Consider the following 19,222-nt stretch of genomic DNA (forward strand, 5'->3'; position numbering starts at 1 on the left):
GGGCTGAGCCGGCCCCCCCCCCACACACACACGAACACACACACACACACACACACACACACTAAATAAATGTTTAAAAAAATAAATAAATAAATAAAATAAATAAATAAAAAATGGCCTTTAAAAAAAAAAAAGATCAGTACAAAGATCCTGGCAGAAATTTACAGTCAGCTTGTGGGAGTGAATATAAAGAAGAAGATAGTCAGTGCACAGCATTCTTCAAATCTTCAGAAGTACAGGCTCCAGATCATGGTTCTTTTCTTTCCTTTTTGTCATTTTGAGACTTAGTCTCAGTGTGCAGTTCAGACTAACCTTGAACTCATTTTGTAGCCCAGTCCGGCCTTGAACTCCCAAGGATCCTCCTGCCTCAGCCTCCCAACTGCTGGGATTATAGATGTGTGCCACCACACCCAGCAAGATCACGCTTTAAACAAGAAAACTAGACTACAACCATGTGAAAGTCATGTGTGTGGAGAAGTCCTCTGTAGCCATTCATCCAAAACTGCCCTTCAGAGCTCACAGTAGACACAAACTGTATGAGAAGCAGAAATACAGAGAGAAGCCATGTAAATCTAAGGGACATGGAAAACGCTTCACTTATCTCAAGAGCTTTGAGAAGGTTGATAGGACATACACTGAAGAGAAACCCTACAAATGCAAGCAATCTGGGAAAGCCTTCAAACATTCTACTTCCCTTTCAAAACACGGATTCAAACAAAGAAGAGGAACCTGATATATACATAACATGTTTGAAAATCTTTAGTTGTTTCAAAAACCTTTGAAAACATGAAAGAATTCACTCTGCAGAAAAATGCTGTATATGTAAGCAAGATGGGAAAGATTTCAGGAGTCTCAGTGAATTTCAGGTACATGAAGAACTCACAGTGGTGAGAAACCCTACTTGTGTGAGCAATGTGGGAAAGTGTTCTCATATTGTACTTCCCTTGGAATAACTCACACTGGACAGAAACCTTATAAATGTAGAGGATGTGAGAAAGCCTTTAGGACCTACAGTACCCACTATGTATAGGAAAAAACTCACACTGATGAGAAACTCCATATGTGCGACCAGTGTGGGAAAGCATTCTTACATGGCACTTCTCTTCAACTGCCTATGAGAATTATTTTTTCCTTTTTCTTTTCCTTCAAGTACACAAATGATTCCACACTCACAAACACTGTCTCAGTAAGCAATGTAATAAAGCATTTAATTGTTCTAATAATCATTACATTAAAAAAAAAAAAAAAAAAAAATTCAAAAAGGTGAAAAAAAAAAGTTGGCTTCCTGTCCCTTCCTTACTGTAATAATGGCGTTCCAACTAAGGGCCTCTGTGCAGACCTATATCCCCAATCCTTTTTAATTTTTCATTTTGAAACAGAGTCACACTAGGTTGATAAATTACACATGTTGGTCTCAACATGCAATCTTCCAGCTTTAGCCAGCTTGAGCTACATAGGGAGGCCTTGTCTCAAAGTACAAAAATGAAAGGGCTATTCTTTTTTTTTTTTTTGAAAGGGCTATTCTTTGAAACTATAAGCAATTAATTCTACTGAATAAAGTCATAATATTTATAAATATAGCAATGAATTTTCTTTTTTAAATTTTTAAAATATTTAGACAACGACAATTGCATTAATTCTGTGAAACAATCTGCTTTTTCTTTGCGGTACTGGGGACCAAACTCAGGACCTTGCACTTGTTCCATGAAAGAATCTGTAAGTACACAAAACTAGATAACCAAGAAATAAAAAAGATGAAACACTTTTCTTCTTCACCTAAACACTGAAAATGTCCTTAAGTGGACATCAGCAAAGTAAGAGCAGATGGGACCTGAGCAAGGTCACTTTGTGGATTCTCACCTGTCCTGGGCCCCATCACTGAAACATTAGCAATCAAGGCTTCTGAGTTAGTATAGGACACAGAACAAAGCATCAGCTCTACTAGATACTACACAACAATCAATAAGCCAGTAGCTAATCTGAGCTTTAATCTTCTCACCTATAAAACCGAGACAATAGGGCCAGTGAGATAGCTCAGAAGACTAAGCGCCCGCTTAGGCAAGCACAGGGACCAGGGTTTGATCCCCAGCACCACATGCCATGCCAGCCCTGCCCCTGGGCACACTGAGCTGGCCACCAAGACCAGGCATGGTGGCACACACCTGTAATCCCAGCACTGGAGAGGCTGAGACAGGAAGATCACTAGGAGTCCAAGCTGTGTAGTGAGACCCTGTACTGAACACATTAAAAAAATTTAAAAACTGAGATAATAACATCTATTTCCTGTTTTAAGTAATCTACCTTATCTGTATGGCACTTGACAAAGATCAACAAATGACAGTTATGCCAGGCATGGTAACACACACCTGTAATCCCAGCACTCGGGAAGCTGAGGCAAGAGGATTGCATGGAGTTCAAGGTCAGCCTGAACTTGACACAGTGAGACCCTTCCTCAAAATAAATAACTGAAAGTTTTAAAAAATAAAACTGCCAAGCATGGTAGCACATGCCTATTATCCCAACATCAGGAGACTGAGGCAGGAGGATTTCAGAGAGTTCCAGGGTAGCCTGACCTAAAAAGCAAGACTGTCTCAAAAAATAAATAAAAAATGCATACATACATACAGTTTTACTAAATCATCCTCAAACTTCTCAATAAAAACCAACACAAAAATTTGTTCTAGATTCTAGATCAAAGCGTCTACTCTGACTACACAGCTTTTAATTGCAACTTACTTTCGTTCTGCAGTATGTTAATGGCGTCATCGATAATGCAGTCTGGTGAAAATCCTGCAGTCTTTGATAGTAAACCCAACAACGATGCAATTTTCAGTCTCACCGAAGGATCGGTTTCCTGGAACAAAAAAAGCAGCTGTTATCTCGATGCTGCACTGTCAGATAAACAAACAGGAAAATGGGAAACTAAGGACTCAACAAGGATCCAAGTATTCTAGGGCTGCACTCCTGCAAAGCTAACTTTGTGCACTTCAAGAGACAGACTTTCCTCAATCAGAACATTACGCCTTGATACAGCACTGCAAAATGAGTGGGAATGTTGTCATGCCTTCCTCATGGCACTAAGCTCCAACCCACAGCCAGTGGCACCCGCCCAGCCCCGCGCAGTCACGTGAGACAGGAGTCACGGCCGCCACTGAAGCATCAAGAACCCAAAATGTCTGCCCTACCACTACTCTGAAATGAGTGCAACTACCACTGTTATCACCCAAATGAATCACAAACTCTACTTTTTTCAAATGACCAGGTCTTGTTTAGAAGGCTGGGGCATTAGCAAGGCATGGTAGGGCATGCCTGTATTCCTAGCACAATGGGAGGCTAAGGCAGGAGGATCACAAGTTTGAACCCACCCTTGCTAACTAGTGACTTAGAGAGACCCTGTCTCAAAATAAAATATTTTAAAAGGGCTGCGATATAGCTCAGTACAAAGGCCCTTGGTGTAATCCCAATACCAGAAATAAAAATAAAAGAAAGGAAGAAGGCTGAGGTAGGCAAGTATAGCTGGCTGAGTACAGGTCACTTGCCTAGGTCCTAGACTGGCCCTTAAAAATGGGAAGTGATTTCTAAAAAGCACCAAGGCTGGGCATGGTGGTGCACAACTGTAATCCCAGCACTCCAGAGGTTGAGGCAGGAGGATTCCCATGAGCTATGGCCAGCCTGGGCTACAAAGTGAGTTCAAGGCCTGTCTGAACTACACAGTAAAACCTTCTCTTAAAAAAAAAATTAGAATTAAAAAAAAAAAGCACCACGATTCCTACAGTGAGAGATTTCTCCCCAAGACCAAAAGAAACATGTCCCTTTGCTCATCTTTATACTCAAACATGCTTGACACTAAAAAGATGTTCAACAGAACAAGTATGGTAGCACACACTGTAAGCCCAGCAAAGGGAGGCTGAGTCAAGAGCATCCCAAGTGTAAGTTTGCCCTGGCGTGGAGGGAGACCTTGCATCCAAAAATAAATAGCAAACATGAAATGGAGAAGGGAAGGCACCTTTCCAGTGCTGAAATGAGATCATCTTTCTATATCAAAAGTAAAAAGCTTCAATGTAAACTCAATAGATGGAACAAGTGCTCCCCAGATGTGACCAACACCCAACACACCACCTAGATTTAAGGCAGTGACCGGGAGGCTGAAAGAAGGGGCGTAGGCAGCATCCGGGAAGCCAAAGACCTGAAGACCTCACGCACACACACAACGTCTGAAGGGCTTTTTCCAGAGACTTTCCTCTAAGGGTAAGTTGGGGCAGAAAGAAAAGAGGCTTGGTCTACATCGTGTCTGTGAGTGCGCCTCCCAAAGAGCTAATTAACTCTCCGACATTCCCTCAGAGCTTCTCAAAGGAAACGAAGAGCAGAAAGAGCACATGGCTGACAGCCGGAATCAGTATCTTATATTCCTTCCTTCCTTCCTTCTGCAAAGTTTAGGTTTAATTTGTCCTTTTTTCTAGTTTAAGTTGCAATGTTACATTCTTTGTTTTTTCTTCTCTTTTTCTTTTTTTCTCCAATACTGGGAATTAAACCTACGGCTTTACAAATCCTAGCAAAGTGCTCTGCCAATCAACTATACCCTAGTCTTCCCCACTACCACCACCTTTTTCTAAGACAAGGGGGTTTTTTTGTTTTGGTTTGGTTTTGGTTTTGGTATTTTAGGGAAGGGTCTACAGGGCATTTGGAGTCTCACTACTAGATCAGACTCATAGTGATTTGCCTGTCTACAGCCTCCCAAGAGCTGGGACTACATGTGCATGCCACCACACCCAGTCTCAATTGCCATCTCAGCAAGCCCTGGGGGCAGGACCAGCATCGCAGGCCCAGGGATCAAACCCCTGGCCCCTGCACCTGCCTGCAGGCACTTTAATCTGCTGAGCTATTTGGCCAGCCGTAGTACAATTTCAAAAAGTGAAAGAAAAGAAAATTGAAAGAATTTCGGACTTATTGAGTCTTTATTCATGTGGATTCTTTACAAAAGTTTGCCAGACATGGTAGCATATGCTTGCAATCACAGCACTTGGGAGGCTGAGGCAGAAAGACTGCCACAAGTTCAATGCCAGCCTAAACTACTTGCATAGCGGACCCTGCCTCTAACAACAACAAAAGTCCTGCATGAAATAAGTTGGGGTTTTTTTTAATTTTATTTATTTGTGTGTGTGTGTGTGTGTGTGTGTGGCCAGCTCAGCCCACCAGGGGGCGGGGCTGGCTGGCACGTGGTGCTGGGGGATTGAACCGTGGTCTCTGTGCTTTAGCTTAGCTTGTTCTAGGTAGGTGCTTTAGACCACTGAGCCATCTCACCAGCCCATGATATAAGTTTAGACATTGCAGCTTGACCACAAAAGTAAAGAAATAAACCAGGTGTGGTGGTGCATAGTTGTAATCCCAGGACTACGGAGGATCACACTGTGGGCCACACAGTGGGTTCAAGGCCACCTCAACTACATAGCAAGGCCCTGCCCTGACACCTCACGAAGAAAGCTGATCCAGTGTAGTTTATTCACAAAAATGCATGATACCACAGTTCTGAGCAGAACAGAAGCATCCTGGTCACCAAACTAGAGCTGGACCCCTGGGCGCCCTCCCGATTCCCTGTGGAGCTCAAGTCTGCCAGATCAATGCAGGCAGCCAGACTACAATGCCTGGGGTGGGGCATCACAACAACTGGAATCACTTTTTTAAAAAATACAATAACAGCATTATGAGTATGCTTGCATAAAAACTCCTCATCCTTCCTTTACACATAAAATATGATGCCAAAGACTCTGTCTGACAAAGCATCTCTTGGGAGAGGGTGAGAATGGAAGAGGCTGATGTGGAGGAGGGGAGGAGGAGAGACAACCAAGTTTGACCACGAAATGTTAACTTCTGTGGCCGAGTATGAGTACTTGAGAATTCATTAAACCATTTTCCCTTACTGTACTTACCTATATTTGAAATTCTATAACAGAAAGCTTTTTAAAAAATATCCAAGGGCCAGTGAGCTAGCTCAGTGGACTAAGTGTGCTTAGGCAAACACAGGGACCAGGGTTTGATTCCAAGCACTACATGTTGCACCCCCTCCCTGCCCCGCATCGTGATGAACTCAGATCGAGTCAGGGCACATGTAATCCCAGCACTGGGGAGGGTGAAAGCAAGGATGGTTACGAATCTGAGCTGTGTAGTGAGACCCTGTACCAAATACATTTTAAAAAAAAATTATTCATCTGCGCATGGTGGTATATGCCTATAATCCCAGCTCTCAAGGAGGCTGATGCAGGAAGATCGATGCAAGTTTAAGGACAATCTGGACTACAAAGTGAGACCCTGTCTCAAAAAAAAAAAAAAAAAAAAACTATCCAGAGCTCCTATTCAATGGATACATGATCTTGGATACTAAGCTACTTTGTGCCTAGTTCCTTATCTGGAATATAGTGATAACGATACTGTCATCAGGCAGTACTAAATAAAATATCTCCAGTGAAAGGAGTTTTATAAATTCCAAGTCGATTAAACACTAACTGTTCTTGGAAGTATTATAGGGGCCAGGGAGATGGCTCAGTAGAATAAGCGCTTTCCTGGCAAGCACAAGGGCCTGCGTTCAATCCCCAGCTCCGAAAAACAAACAAACAAACAAAGGATTATTATAGATGATTACTGGTAGCAGAGTTATATAAGAACAAAGGCAGATACAACCAGGCAGACAGTTAAGTGAAAATAGATCACTGAGACTGACAACACCGTGAGAGCAGAAACTGGTACACTAAAGTTAAGCACTTTACATGAATGGAGTGAAACATTTATTAATCCTGTACCATGGTTCAGGGTATTTCCAGGCTCCAAATCTAAAGGGCATAGACATCAAGCATAGTGACACATGCCTACAATCCTAGCAGTCAGTAGGCGGAGGCAGGAAAATCTTAAGCTCAAGGCTACCCTGCATTACAACAAGACTTTCTTTTTTTTGGGGGGGGGGCGGTTTGAAACAGGGTCTCCCTATGCAATTCAAGCTGGCCTTGAGGTCACTTTGTAGCCCATGCTGGTCTTGAATTCACAGTGACCCTCCTGCCTCAGCCTTGAGCCACCACTCCCAGCAAGACTTTGTCTTAAAAAAAACTTACAGGAGATAGACACATATGATAAACTACGGCAATATACAAGAGCTAACAAGTGTACTAACACGGTACTGTCCAATGTACAGAACAAAGCCTGACACAATAAACAGTTGCTAGCTGAGTGAAAAGTACTGCATTCATTCGTTAACTAGTTCATTCACTATTTCTTTTAACAGTCACTGTTTTTGGTACTGTACATACATCATCAGTTTAAGAATTAAAAACCCACTGAGCATGGTGGCACATGGGAGTCTGAGGCAGGAGGATTACCGTGAGTTCAAGGCCAGCCTGGGCTACACAGTGAGATCCTGTCTCATAAATAAACAAATAAATATTAAAAATTTAAAATCCATCCTTGAAAGCTTATGTTCTAGTACAGGGAAGTAAACAAAAATATAATAAATGAAAAAATATAATACACCATGGGAAAATGGCAAGTGCTATGAAGAACACAAAATCAACGCACGTAAAAGAGTGCTAGGACAAGACCAACGATATAGCCCAGCCGCACAAGTGCCTGCCCGGCAAGTGCAGGGACCCAAATTCTAGTCCTGTGCCAAATAAAGCAAGAAAAAGAAAGTGCTAGGACAATAAAGAGTTTCAATACAAAATTGACCAGGTAAAGACAGACCTCAAAGAAATAGTGTGAGAGAAGTTGCTCAAAAGGGAAGAAGAGCTAGGATGGGAAAGACAGAAAGGACAGGGAGATGCATACAGGCATACACACAAGACAGCTAAGAATCATGCCACCAAATTCTACTGGTTAAAAAGACTCACAGGGAGATCGCTGTGAGTTTGAGGCCAGCCCAGGCTATATAGGGAGCTCAAGGCCAGGCTCAACTGCACAGGGAGACACTTTAAAAAAAAAAAAAAAAAAAAAAAAAAAAAAGTGGGGGGGGTATGCACTTAATCTGAATCTAACAAAGCCTACAGGTCTAACTTCCAGTTTATAGCAAATACGTAAGACTGAGAAAGCCTCCAAGAAAACAAATTCAGAAAACAAGCCATTTTACAAAGCAACTAATGCAGTTTTTTCAGAGCAATGTCTCTAGAATATTCATGATCCTCCTGAGTACTGAGACCACAGGCATTATTTTCCTTAAAGACCAAATAGCATGTGTTTGCATTCCAATTTAAACACAATTCAATTGTAAGCCTTGTTTTTTAAGATGTAGTACAGGGCTGGTGAGATGGCTCAGTGGACTAAAGCACCTACTTGGAACTAGCTTGGCAAAGCACAGGGACCGCAGTTCGATCCCCCAGCACCACATGCCAGCCAGCCCCGCCCCCAGGTGGGCTGAGCTGGCAGCGTGCATGCACGCACACACACACGCACACACACACACACTAATAAATAAATAAATGTTTAAAAAAAAAAAAAAGATGTAGTACAGGGGATTGAACCCAGAGAACTCATACTTGAGCTATATCCCCAGCCTTTCTTTCTTTCTTTTTTTTTTTTTTTTTTTTTTTTTTTTTTTTTTTTTTTTGGTTGTTATTGTTGCTGTTTGCTTTTTTATGTATTTGGTAGTGGTTCTCACTATGTAGGTCTGATTCGTAATGATCTTCCTGTTTTTAGCCACCCCAGTGCTGGGATTTTAGGTATGCATCCCCCCATCTGGTCTCAGATGGCCAGCTCAGTGCACCTGGGGCCAGGGCCAGGGCCAGCAGCATGTGGTCCCCTCACTTGCCTAAGCAGGCGCTTATTCCACTGAGCTATCTCACTGGCCCTATTTTTTTTTTTTTTTTTTTGGTGGGGGGAGACCCTATTTATTTTTGAGATAGGGTCTCACTAAATTGCTAAACTGCACAGGTTAGTCTCAAACTTGCAATTCTCGTACCCTAGCCTTTCAGAGTGCTGGGATTAAAAATCATGTACCAGCACATCCATCTTATAAAACGATATTTCATGAATAACTAACTAAAGAAGTCTCAATATGGGCAACTTTGGCTGGCAAGATAGCTCAGTGGTTTAAAGGACCTGCTTAGGCAAGTTTATGCAACTGCAGGTACCGTGTTCTGATACCCAACACCACATGCCGCACCAGCCCCATGCCCACAGCAGGCTGAGCGGCCACAAAAAAGAAAAAAGGACAACTCTGTAATCCCAGCACTGGGGAGGCTGAACAATAGGAGGATCACTAGGAATCTGAGCTGCATAGTGAGACTCTGTACCAAACACATTAAAAAAAAAAAAAAGCCTCATTTAATATGGGCAACTTAATTATATTAAGGAATTTGTTTTAATGTGAGTAGATAGGTTTTTTTTAAAAATCTTGCTTTTTCAGAGATACTAATCTAATTATGGAAAAACAATGATACCTGAAAACATTAGGATAAAAGGAAAAAAAACTGGCAAAATGTTACTATTAATCCTAGGGATAGAGATTCAGTAGTTTGCATTACTGTAATCTCTACTCTTCTGTGAGATCAATAATTTACTTTTGTATTCTTTGTATTTTTTAGGGAAGGGTCTACAGCGTGTTTAGGGTCTCACTACAAGATTAGACTCCTAGTGATCCACCTGTTTACAGCCTCCCAAGAGCTGGGATTATAGGCATGTGCCACCATGCCCAGTCTCAAATGCTGTCTCAGCACGCCCCAGGGGCAGGGCTGGCATGGCAGGCCCTGGATCAAACCCTGACCCTGCCTGCTTGCAGGTGCTTTAATCTGCTGAACTATTTGGCTGGCCTGAGATCAACATTTTTTTTTTCTAACAATTTTCATTGTTAGGTTTTAAATTTTAATTGGTGGTTCAAATCATTTCTTCCTGTATTTCAGACTTGTATAAATTAAAGAATAAAAATACTTTGTGAATTTCATTTTCTTGTTTATATTTCCTGTGTTTAGTCAGATCTGAATTAGTGCTAAGTCTAACCCCTTAAAGTATACAAAGCCAGGCACTGTGGCTCTTACTTGTCATTATGGTTTGTGTCTAGCTGTCCCCTCAAAGCCTCATGCAGTCACGGGGTGGCTTCTGGAGTTTGGGATTGATTCCTGACCCAAAGCTGGGACTATAGGTGTGAGTGCTACACCCTAGCTCTGGGCTGGGTAATTTGTGCTACAACATTAGGAGAGAAAAGAGGCTTGCTAAGCTGTCTGAGCTGCTGCTGCTCTCTCGCTCTTTGCTGACACCATGAATGGTTGCTCTGTGCCATGTGCCACTCTGCCTCGGGGCCAGGTGAGTATGATCTGAAACCTCCACTCGCTGTGAGCTGAATAAACCTTGTCCCAGCAATGAGAGAAGAATACCCAAGACACCTGTAATTCCAGCACTCTGGGGGCTGAGGCTGGAAAAATGTCACAAGTTCAAGGATAGCCTGGGCTTCCTTGTGATTTCCAGTCTGAACTACATGTCACGATGTTGGCTCAAAACAATCAAAAAGTATTTAAAAATAAAAACAAGGAGTGTAGGTATATAGTTCAATGGTAACACAAATGCTTAGCAGGTATAAGCTCTGGGTTCAATTCCCAACACCTGCCTCCCAAAATGAGTTGAGAGGGAAAGCCACTTTGCTAAAAGAGAAAGTTAAAAAAAATGCTGGGGTAACACGCTGAGGGTGGCTGCACACCTTTGTAATTCCAGTTACCATGGAGACCGAGGCACAAGTTTGCATACAACCAAGGTAACTCAGCAAGATCCCATCTCTAAATAAAATAATAAGTAGCTAAGATGTAGCTCAGTGTCAAGAATGAGGCCCATGGTTTAATACACAGAACTGGGCTAAAAAGGATAGGAAAGCCTTAAGTTCGGAGAGGACCAGCAAATTGCTAAGGACAAGACACTCTAGAGATGACACTGGTTACAGGTGAGTCTCAGCTGATGTTAACAGTGCCTCTGAGTTCCCACCATGCACTGCACACGTGAGCTCACAGGACCTTCCACATGTGATGTATATGACCGCGCACATGCCTGTCTCCACCTAGCTTGCAAAGACAGAATCTGCATATTTTACTTGTGCATCCACAGTGCCTACCACATAGAAGACACTCAGTAAAAGCTGGCTAAACCAGGCAAGGTGTTGAACACCTACAATCCCAGCACTCTGGGAGGCTGGGGCATGAGGATCATGAGTCAAAGCCCAGCCTGGACAACACAGCAGAGGATGTAGTGTAAACTGGTACAAAGGCCCTGGATTTGATCCTCAGTACTAAAAATACACACACACACACACACACACACACATACATAAAGCTGTGTGGTACCCACTTATAATCCTAGCACCGAGGAGGCTGAGCTAGAAGAATAGGTACAAGTTTCTGCGACCAGCCCATGCTACATTGTGAGTTTAAGGCCAAAATGAACTACATAGTGGGACTATGTCTCAAAAGTTTGCTGAATGAATTCCTTGGTATTCATTTGCATTCTGCAGACACAATGCAGTAACATACTCTAAACCCTGTTACCTTGTAGTAGTGCTCAAGAAGAATCCTGACCACGCCCTCCACACTTTCTGCCTCGACTGGCTTCCTGGCGAACTGCAGCAGGTACTGTAGCGCATCTGCGGGGCAGGCGGCTTTGCACAGGTCTACGTGGAGCGCTGCAGATTTACTTGGTTTTGTTAGCCGCAGTTTCTTAGTTGCAACTTCCTCCTGCTGCTGCTGTGAGAAGGTAGAGAAAGTGAGACATAAAGAGCCAACTGAAAGCACGGAGCCACAAACTTAACTCCGCCTCATTCAATGCAACGTCTTCCCCCATGCCTTAGTATTCAGCTAACAGACCTAGGCTTACAACAAGAGCACCAAGGGCCGGCCAGATAGCTCAGCAGACTAAAGCGCCTGCTTAGGCAGAGCACAGCAAGAAGGGTTCAATCCACTATGAGTCCAATCTATGTAGTGAGACCCCATAGACCCTGTACTGAATACATAAAAAATTAATATAGTACCTTAGAAAAAGAGCAGCAGGGGCTGGTGAGATGGCTCAGTGGCCTAAAGCACCTACTTAGAACAAACTTAGCAAAGCAAAGGGACCGCGGTTCAATCCCCCAGCACCACATGCCAGCCAGTCCCGCCCCCTGGTGGGCTGAGCTGGCCACACACACACACACACACACACAAAATAAATAAATAAATAAAATTTAAAAAAAAAAAAAGAGCAGCAGACTGAGTCATAATTGGGCCTTTCACCAGCTTCTGCCACCTTAGGTAAGTCACTGAATCTTTTCATTCCTTAGTTTCTTTGTAAAACACGCACTTTTTGTTCTACCTATTCCTGAGCACTGTTGTAGTTTAGGGTAAGAGGTCATGTAAATTACCTATTCCATCAGGGAAGAAATATCAAAGCTAGATACCGTGCTGTGTGCCTATAGTCCCAGCAATCAGAAGGCTGAAGCAGAAGGACTGCTTGAGTCCAGAAGTTCAAGACCAACATGGGCAACAAAGCCAGACGATATCTTTGGTTTTTTGGTTTTTTTGTTTTTTTCTTTTTGGTACAGGTTCTTACTATGTAGTTCAGACTCATAGTAATCTCCTGTTTTCAGCCTCCCCAACAGCTGGGATTACAGGCGCATGCCACCATGTCCAGTCTCAATTACTGTCAGTGAGCCCCAGGAGGAGGGACAGCACAGCAGGAATAGAACTATTTTATTTTATTTCAAATTTCTGTTTCTTTGATATTTAATTAAAACTTATGACTCATTAAGCTTAAAAACTTAAGCTGCACATGACAAAAAGTTAAATATTTATCGGTAGATCTAGAGGCCACGGAGATGGCTCAGTAGAATAAACACTTCCCTGGCAAGTGCAAGGGCCTGAGTTCAATCCCTGGTTCTGGGGGGAAAAAAAATCTCCTCATTGGTAGGTCTACTATACTTACCACAAAATGTGTATTTAAGAATGAGTCTATAACATTCTATCAAACAAACTGCCATCTATGATCCATAATCAATCTTTCTACATTTTTAACTCAAAGACAAATAACATTTAAGAAATTTTAATTTTCCAAATGTATACACACAAAATTATCAGAATTATTTTTCAGGTAAAGAAAATAGGTGCATGATCCATATGCCACACATGAAATCCCTACTGGTGAAGTGGCAGTCACCACAGTGTGACTCTCCGTGGCAGTGGCACTGTCCACGCATAGGCTCTTCCTCTTGGCATGAAGAATAAGAAAACAAGAAGGGACAAGAGCCACCACTCATTGTTTCCTTGACTCTTAGGTGCTTTTATTGTGTGTTATAAGCCTGTTTTCACTAAAACAGCAATTTTTATTCTGAAAGGTAATCGCGTGTTTCCAACAGATACTAGTAACTTCCAACACCATCTCTAGGGATAATTCTCAATTCTGAACCATGCTATAGGAAAACATTTACAACACTCTGTGCAGGATTTATGCCTATGCAGACCAAAAATTGAAGAAAAAGGGCTACAAGGACAGCCAACATTTTGGCCCTAGCCTTTCAAGGTCAGTAAGACTCAGGAAATAAGAGAACCTGTACTGTAACATCCTGTAACTCAACTGTGTCCCAAATTTTCTGATCAAGGAGATTTTGGGGCCACAGAGGAAAGTGATCAATGATGTAGAGTGTGCCTAAGAAGAGTCACATGGAGAGAAAACATTTTCTCAAGCTTTCACAGACAGCAAACTGGTCAAGCAATGGCCATAACTCATCCATATGACAGACACGGACAAAGGATCTACAAACTGAGATACAGGGTTGCAGGTTAAATCCTGAGGGGATTTGACTGACCTTATCAGATACATAAGTTACATTTCTTGTTATATAGGTCTTGCTCTTTCTTGGTCTTAACCATCCAGCAGAAAAGTATGAAAATGAAGTATAAAAAGTAAAGCCATATTAATATAATGAGCTGTACAATGCTCAAGTCAACAACTTCAGACATTGACAGTCTTATGGAAAACCCACTACTATTAGGGACTACTGGACTATATTTGGATATTTTGCTGAGTTCATGCATCTACAGTATTTAAATGACAATGGAATGCCCTTCTCTGACAGAACTAACCAAAAAATTGGGATACAAATGAATGACCATTTTGTATCTGTATACTCAAAATAGTTAGGATAGATATAGAGCTCCATTCTCTTAATTCAATCAATAGAGAGGTTTGTTCTAATAGTATTTGAGACAGGATATCAGGTCTGCATCTTGTACAATGAATAACCACTAAGACAACAATATGCAATGTATTAACTATTGAAAATGTACTAATAATCGGTTGTGAAACTATCTCATTGCTATTTGTTTCTCAATAAAAATATTTTTTTAAAAAAAGGATTTATTCCTCTTCCATCATTGGTAATAATTGCACTTGTTGCTGCAGGTACTTAAAATTCTTCTGCTGAGAACTTTAAGACTGCCATAAAAAATAAAAATAAAATTAAATAAATAAATAAAGACTGCCGTGAAAGGTGTACTTTCAGGATCACTCAGTAGTCTGTATGGCAGCTGCAGGTCTGATGTCAGTGTGATCTCAAAGGACACCTTCGACACGGTGGCCTGGTGGACCGGGCCAGACCCAAGCATGCCCTAACCCCTACCAGCCGCGGCCCGGGCCCAGGAGGAAGTTCTCGCCCGCCCCACCCTGCCGAGGAATAGAACTATTTTAGATGTATCCATTATATACAACAGATTCCCGAAGTTCTGCATAAAAAGATTCGTTACATACTATACATGCTAGAAAATGTACGTAAAAGGAACTGTCACTCTTAGAGACTTTGTGAGGCCATGGTTTACAGGTACAGAAAAGGATCCTAACACAAGACAAATGCTATAACCATTAATTTCTGTCAAGGGAGCAGGTGAGATAGCTCAGCAGACTAAGCTCCTGCTTAGATAAGCACAGGGACGGGTTCGCTCTCCGGCATCAAATGTCACAACAGCTCTGCCCCTGGGCACACTGCCACCAAGACTGGATGTGGTGGTGCACGCCTGAAAACCCAGCGCTGGGGAGGCTGAAAGCAGGAGGATCACTCGCATTCAAGCTGCATAGTGAGACCCTGTACCAAATACCTAATAAATAAGTAAAAATAAAAAATAATTTTAAAAAATAAAAGATAAATAAAAATAAATAATCAGGATGGTGGTACACACCTGCGTTTCTGGCACTCAGGAGTCTGAGGCAGCAGGATCTCGAGCCTAGGATACACTTTTTTTTTTAGGCTACACTGTCTTAAACACACACACACACACCTCTTTTTCCTTAACATCTAATACATCATTTTGGTGTGCTGGGCAATCACCTCCTTACAAATTCATTTTTCTATATAGAAGAGGTCAAGGTCATTCTAGCTAAGGAACAGTGACTGGATGATAAAAACAGACAAAAGCTTTTAAGTCACAAGAACTTGTATTTAGTTGGGCATGGTGGCTCACACCTGTGATCCTAGCACTGGGGAGGGTGAGTCAAGAGGATCACTGCAAGACCAGCCAGCAAGCCAAAGCTGCAAAGTGAGCTCAACTGCTTAGGCAAGCGCAGGGATCAGGGTTTGATCCCGGGCACCACATGCCGTGCCAGCCCCACCCCTGGGCATGCTGAGCCAGCCACTGAGTCCAGGCGTGGCAGCCCATGCCTGTAATTCCAGCACTGGGAGGCTTGAAAACAGGAAAATCACTATGAGTCCAAGCTGCATAGTGAAACCCTGAGCAAAATACTAAAAAAAAATTTTAAAAATGAGCTGAAGGCCTGCCTGAACTGCATAGCAAGAGCCTGTCTCCACCTGATCTTAGCCAAAAGGTCGAGAAGCGATTGATCCTGTCTCAAAAAAAAAAAAAAAAAAAAAAAAAAGAGAATCTGCATTTAATAATCACTTACTAGCTAAAAAAAAAATTTCTTATATGATATGTATTTAATTAAAGCCCACTTTCCCCTACCTGTGGTATAATTAAAACACTCATTAAAGCCATTCTTTTAAATGTGAAGAAAAAAGAAAACCTTTTTTCTATAAAAGGACCAAACACATTTTAAGTAGTCTAAATTATAATGCATTTGTTTTTACATATACACAATAAGCAACTAATACACAACAGTTCTCTCTCCCTCTTCACAGAAAGAAAAATGAATGGGCGCCACTAAGATGGGGGGGGGGGATGGAGGGTATTGAGGATTTAACCCAGGGTCTCTGAACTAAGCTACATCCCCAGCCATTTTTATTTTTTGGGCCAAAATCTTTCTAAATTGCCCAGGCTACACTCAATCTTTGGATCCTCATGCCTCAGTCTTCCAGGCTGCTAGGGTTACAGGCTTGTACCAGCACACATGGCCCGAGTTTCATCACTACAAGAACCACTCACAAAATTAAGGAAAATGAATGGACACCACTAAGCTGTTTGGGGGGGAGGGAAGGTTTATCAACACGTGAGCTTTTCCCTTAAAATTCTTACTCATTCCCATCTTATTCTACAGAAATTCAGTCTTCTGTGTTTTCTGGTCTGCAATGGGTCAAAAGCTGGGAAAGATTTTTTTCCCCCTATGGATATGCAAAAAAGGAACAAACCAGTGTTTGCTATGACTCAACCACTGATAACTCAGGGCCAGTGGCCCACCTTGTGGGCACCAGGGTGAGCCAGGGATGAGCTCCATCCTCAAGGAGCCCACACTGGCCAGGCAGAGTACACACATCCATAATCGCAGCTACTCAGGAAGCTGAGGCGGGAGGATCACAAATTCACATCCCATCTGGGAGATTTAAGCAGACCAAGACTTCTTGTCAAAATTTAGAAATAAAACGGGTTGGGGATACTCTTCAGTGGCAAAGCGCGCTTTGAATGAGCAAGCAGTGGGTTGGGTCCCGAGCGAGAAAGGGAGGGAAGAAGGGAGGGAGGGAGGGAACAAATGTAATCTCTAAGGATACTGCTGATGCACTGGCATGAACTGCTGCTGGTCAGAAATGCAATATCCTGCCTCACCCCCCCCCCCCACTGACTTTACTGAATGAAGAAGGGAGGGAGGGAGGGAACAAATGTAATCTCTAAGGATACTGCTGATGCACTGGCATGAACTGCTGCTGGTCAGAAATGCAATATCCTGCCTCACCCCCCCCCCCCACCTGACTTACTGAATGAAATCTGTATTTTATCACAACCTCCAAATGATTTGTATGTCCATTAAAGGCTGAGAAGCAGAACACAAGAATTATTTGGGATCAGGTTCTTCCTTCGAGACATACCGGGCACAGTGGCTTTTCCCACGGGCGAGGCCCAGCTCCAAGCGGGGAAGGTATTCTCCTCCTTCCCGGGAAGCTGGTCCAACGGTGAAGCCCGCGACCCTCGCCCGCTTCGAGTGGGTCTCAAGGAACTCTACAGACCAGACCAGCTCGTCCAGCTCCCTACCGCTTTGCACTCAGCGCACCTTGTGGGAGTTCAGAGCCCAGGAGCTCGCAGCTCCCCTGCACCAACTAGCTGCATCCCCTCACCCAGCTGCTAGCCTCGAGGTGCACCTCTGTAGGACAGGATGCATGCAAAAGCCACCTGACAGAGCACACCGGGGGGCAGAGCAACGAGACACAAAACAAAAGGGTTCTGTAATCTGTAAACGGTGCCTTCTTAATATTTAAAACGAAGAAAAAGGAAAGTCAGAATCCACCCATGAACCGGCTGCACTCCGCCCGCCCGTGCGTGCAGTCTCTGAGCATCCACCTCAGTCCGGCTTGTGGCGCCCGCTCCAAGGGCCTGGCGTGCGGACCACTCCTCTGCCGCGCGCGGGCCCCGGGGCCGTTCCTGCCGGAGCTCACCTGAACCACTTTAGTGAACTCTTCATATACCCGCTTTTTAAGGTGCGCCGCCATAGCTGCGGGCGGGCCGCGCCGGCTTCCGTACACAGGAGGAGGTGCGGAGGAGGCACCGCCCGCGGGAATCCACAGCGGAGTCCTCCGCGATCCCACAATGCAGCGAGGCTGTGGGAAAGAGCGCTGCTTCCTGTCCCTCGACTGCCCGGCCGATCCCCGAGCCGATTGGTCGGCCTTGCCTCGGGCGCCAGGGAAACGGAAACGCGACTACTGGCAGGAGGCGGCCCCTGGGGCGCCAGGCTTGTGGGAGGCGGAAGTGTAGGTGAAGAGGCGAGGCTGATTATGCGGAGCTACGGGCCTAATGTGGACAGTAACCGAAGAGGTTACACTGCTTCCACTGCTTCCAGTGGAAGCTGCTCTCGCAGTTTGCTGTTTGTTGGTTGAGCAAAAAGGTGCCAAAGCCCAGCTTCGTGACGCACGCCAGTAATCCCAGCACTAAGGAGGCTGAGGCAGGAGGATCACCGCCCGTTCGAGACCAGCATGCGCTACACAGTGAAACCCTGTCTCAAAAAAAGACGAAAACAAAATGATCCCCAATGTCCTGGGAGCAAGCACCTTATGTGTTCCAAAGTAATGAACAGTGTTCTCTAGTGAAACTTCTCCTCTAGCCACTAATCATTCCAAACCTAGTAAAGTCAAGAATTCGTAAATGAGTTGTTAGCTGTGAGAGAAACACTTACCTCTGCCCTTTGCTTCCCAGACCCATGTATTCCAACTGTAGTTGAAATAATACTATTTTATTTATCTGTTGGCATAACTCATACCACAAACCTGTGAGCCAGCGCCCAAAACTCACCATGGTATCTCCTAGCTGGCCCTAAACTGAGTCGAGGAAAAGGTTTTTACAGTACTTTACTATAGCAAATACAGCTGAGGGACCTGCAAGTTTCTGCACCACAATTCTTTCATCAGGAAATAAGAATCCAAATTACAAGCAGCATGTGGACCAGGAATGGTGGCACAGACCCGTAGTCCAGCACTCTGGGAGGCTGAGGTGGAGTATCAAAAGACAGCCCAGCATGAGCAGTTTAGCAAGACTACTCAGAAAGTAAAGAGGACTGGAAATGGAGCTCAGTGTAAACAAAGGCCCTAGGTTTAATTCCAGTACGAAACGGAGGAGGAGGAGAACAAGGAAGGAAAAAAAAAGGAAGAAAGGAGGAGGAGAAAGGGAGGGGGGAAGGAAAGGAGAGAGCGAGGGGAAAAAATCTATATCTATATCTATATATGTATATCTATATCTATCCAGGATAATGAATGAGGCATCCAGCTACTTACAGTTAAACTGCCATGAACATTGCAACCAGGAGAGTCAAATTGAAATCTGGAATATGCATTCAAGAAGTTAAAGATGGGGGGCCGGGGAGATGGCTCAGT

At 43.5% G+C, this 19,222-nt stretch overlaps 1 protein-coding gene and 1 pseudogene across 2 annotated transcripts in view; both read right to left on the reverse strand.

Moving 5' to 3' along the window:
- Positions 1 to 17,900, reverse strand: part of Ints4 (integrator complex subunit 4) — a 110,100-nt gene extending 92,200 nt beyond the window's left edge. Inside the window, exons 1-3 of one of the 2 annotated variants that reach the window (XM_004632533.2) lie at positions 17,795 to 17,900; positions 11,502 to 11,696; positions 2,737 to 2,854 (exon numbers count right to left, since the gene is read on the reverse strand). In XM_004632533.2, coding sequence (XP_004632590.1) covers positions 2,737 to 2,854; positions 11,502 to 11,696; positions 17,795 to 17,848 — 367 coding nt within the window. In that variant the 5' untranslated portion in view covers positions 17,849 to 17,900. The remainder of the gene's footprint in view (positions 1 to 2,736; positions 2,855 to 11,501; positions 11,697 to 17,794) is intronic. The other variant, XM_004632534.2, reaches the window with a different exon arrangement.
- LOC105742374 lies at positions 13,343 to 14,588 on the reverse strand (annotated as a pseudogene).
- Positions 17,901 to 19,222: the final 1,322 nt, after the last annotated feature.

The sequence above is a fragment of the Octodon degus genome, unplaced genomic scaffold (genome assembly GCF_000260255.1).
Source record: "Octodon degus isolate 3935 unplaced genomic scaffold, OctDeg1.0 scaffold00049, whole genome shotgun sequence".
NCBI classification, from domain to species: domain Eukaryota; kingdom Metazoa; phylum Chordata; class Mammalia; order Rodentia; family Octodontidae; genus Octodon; species Octodon degus.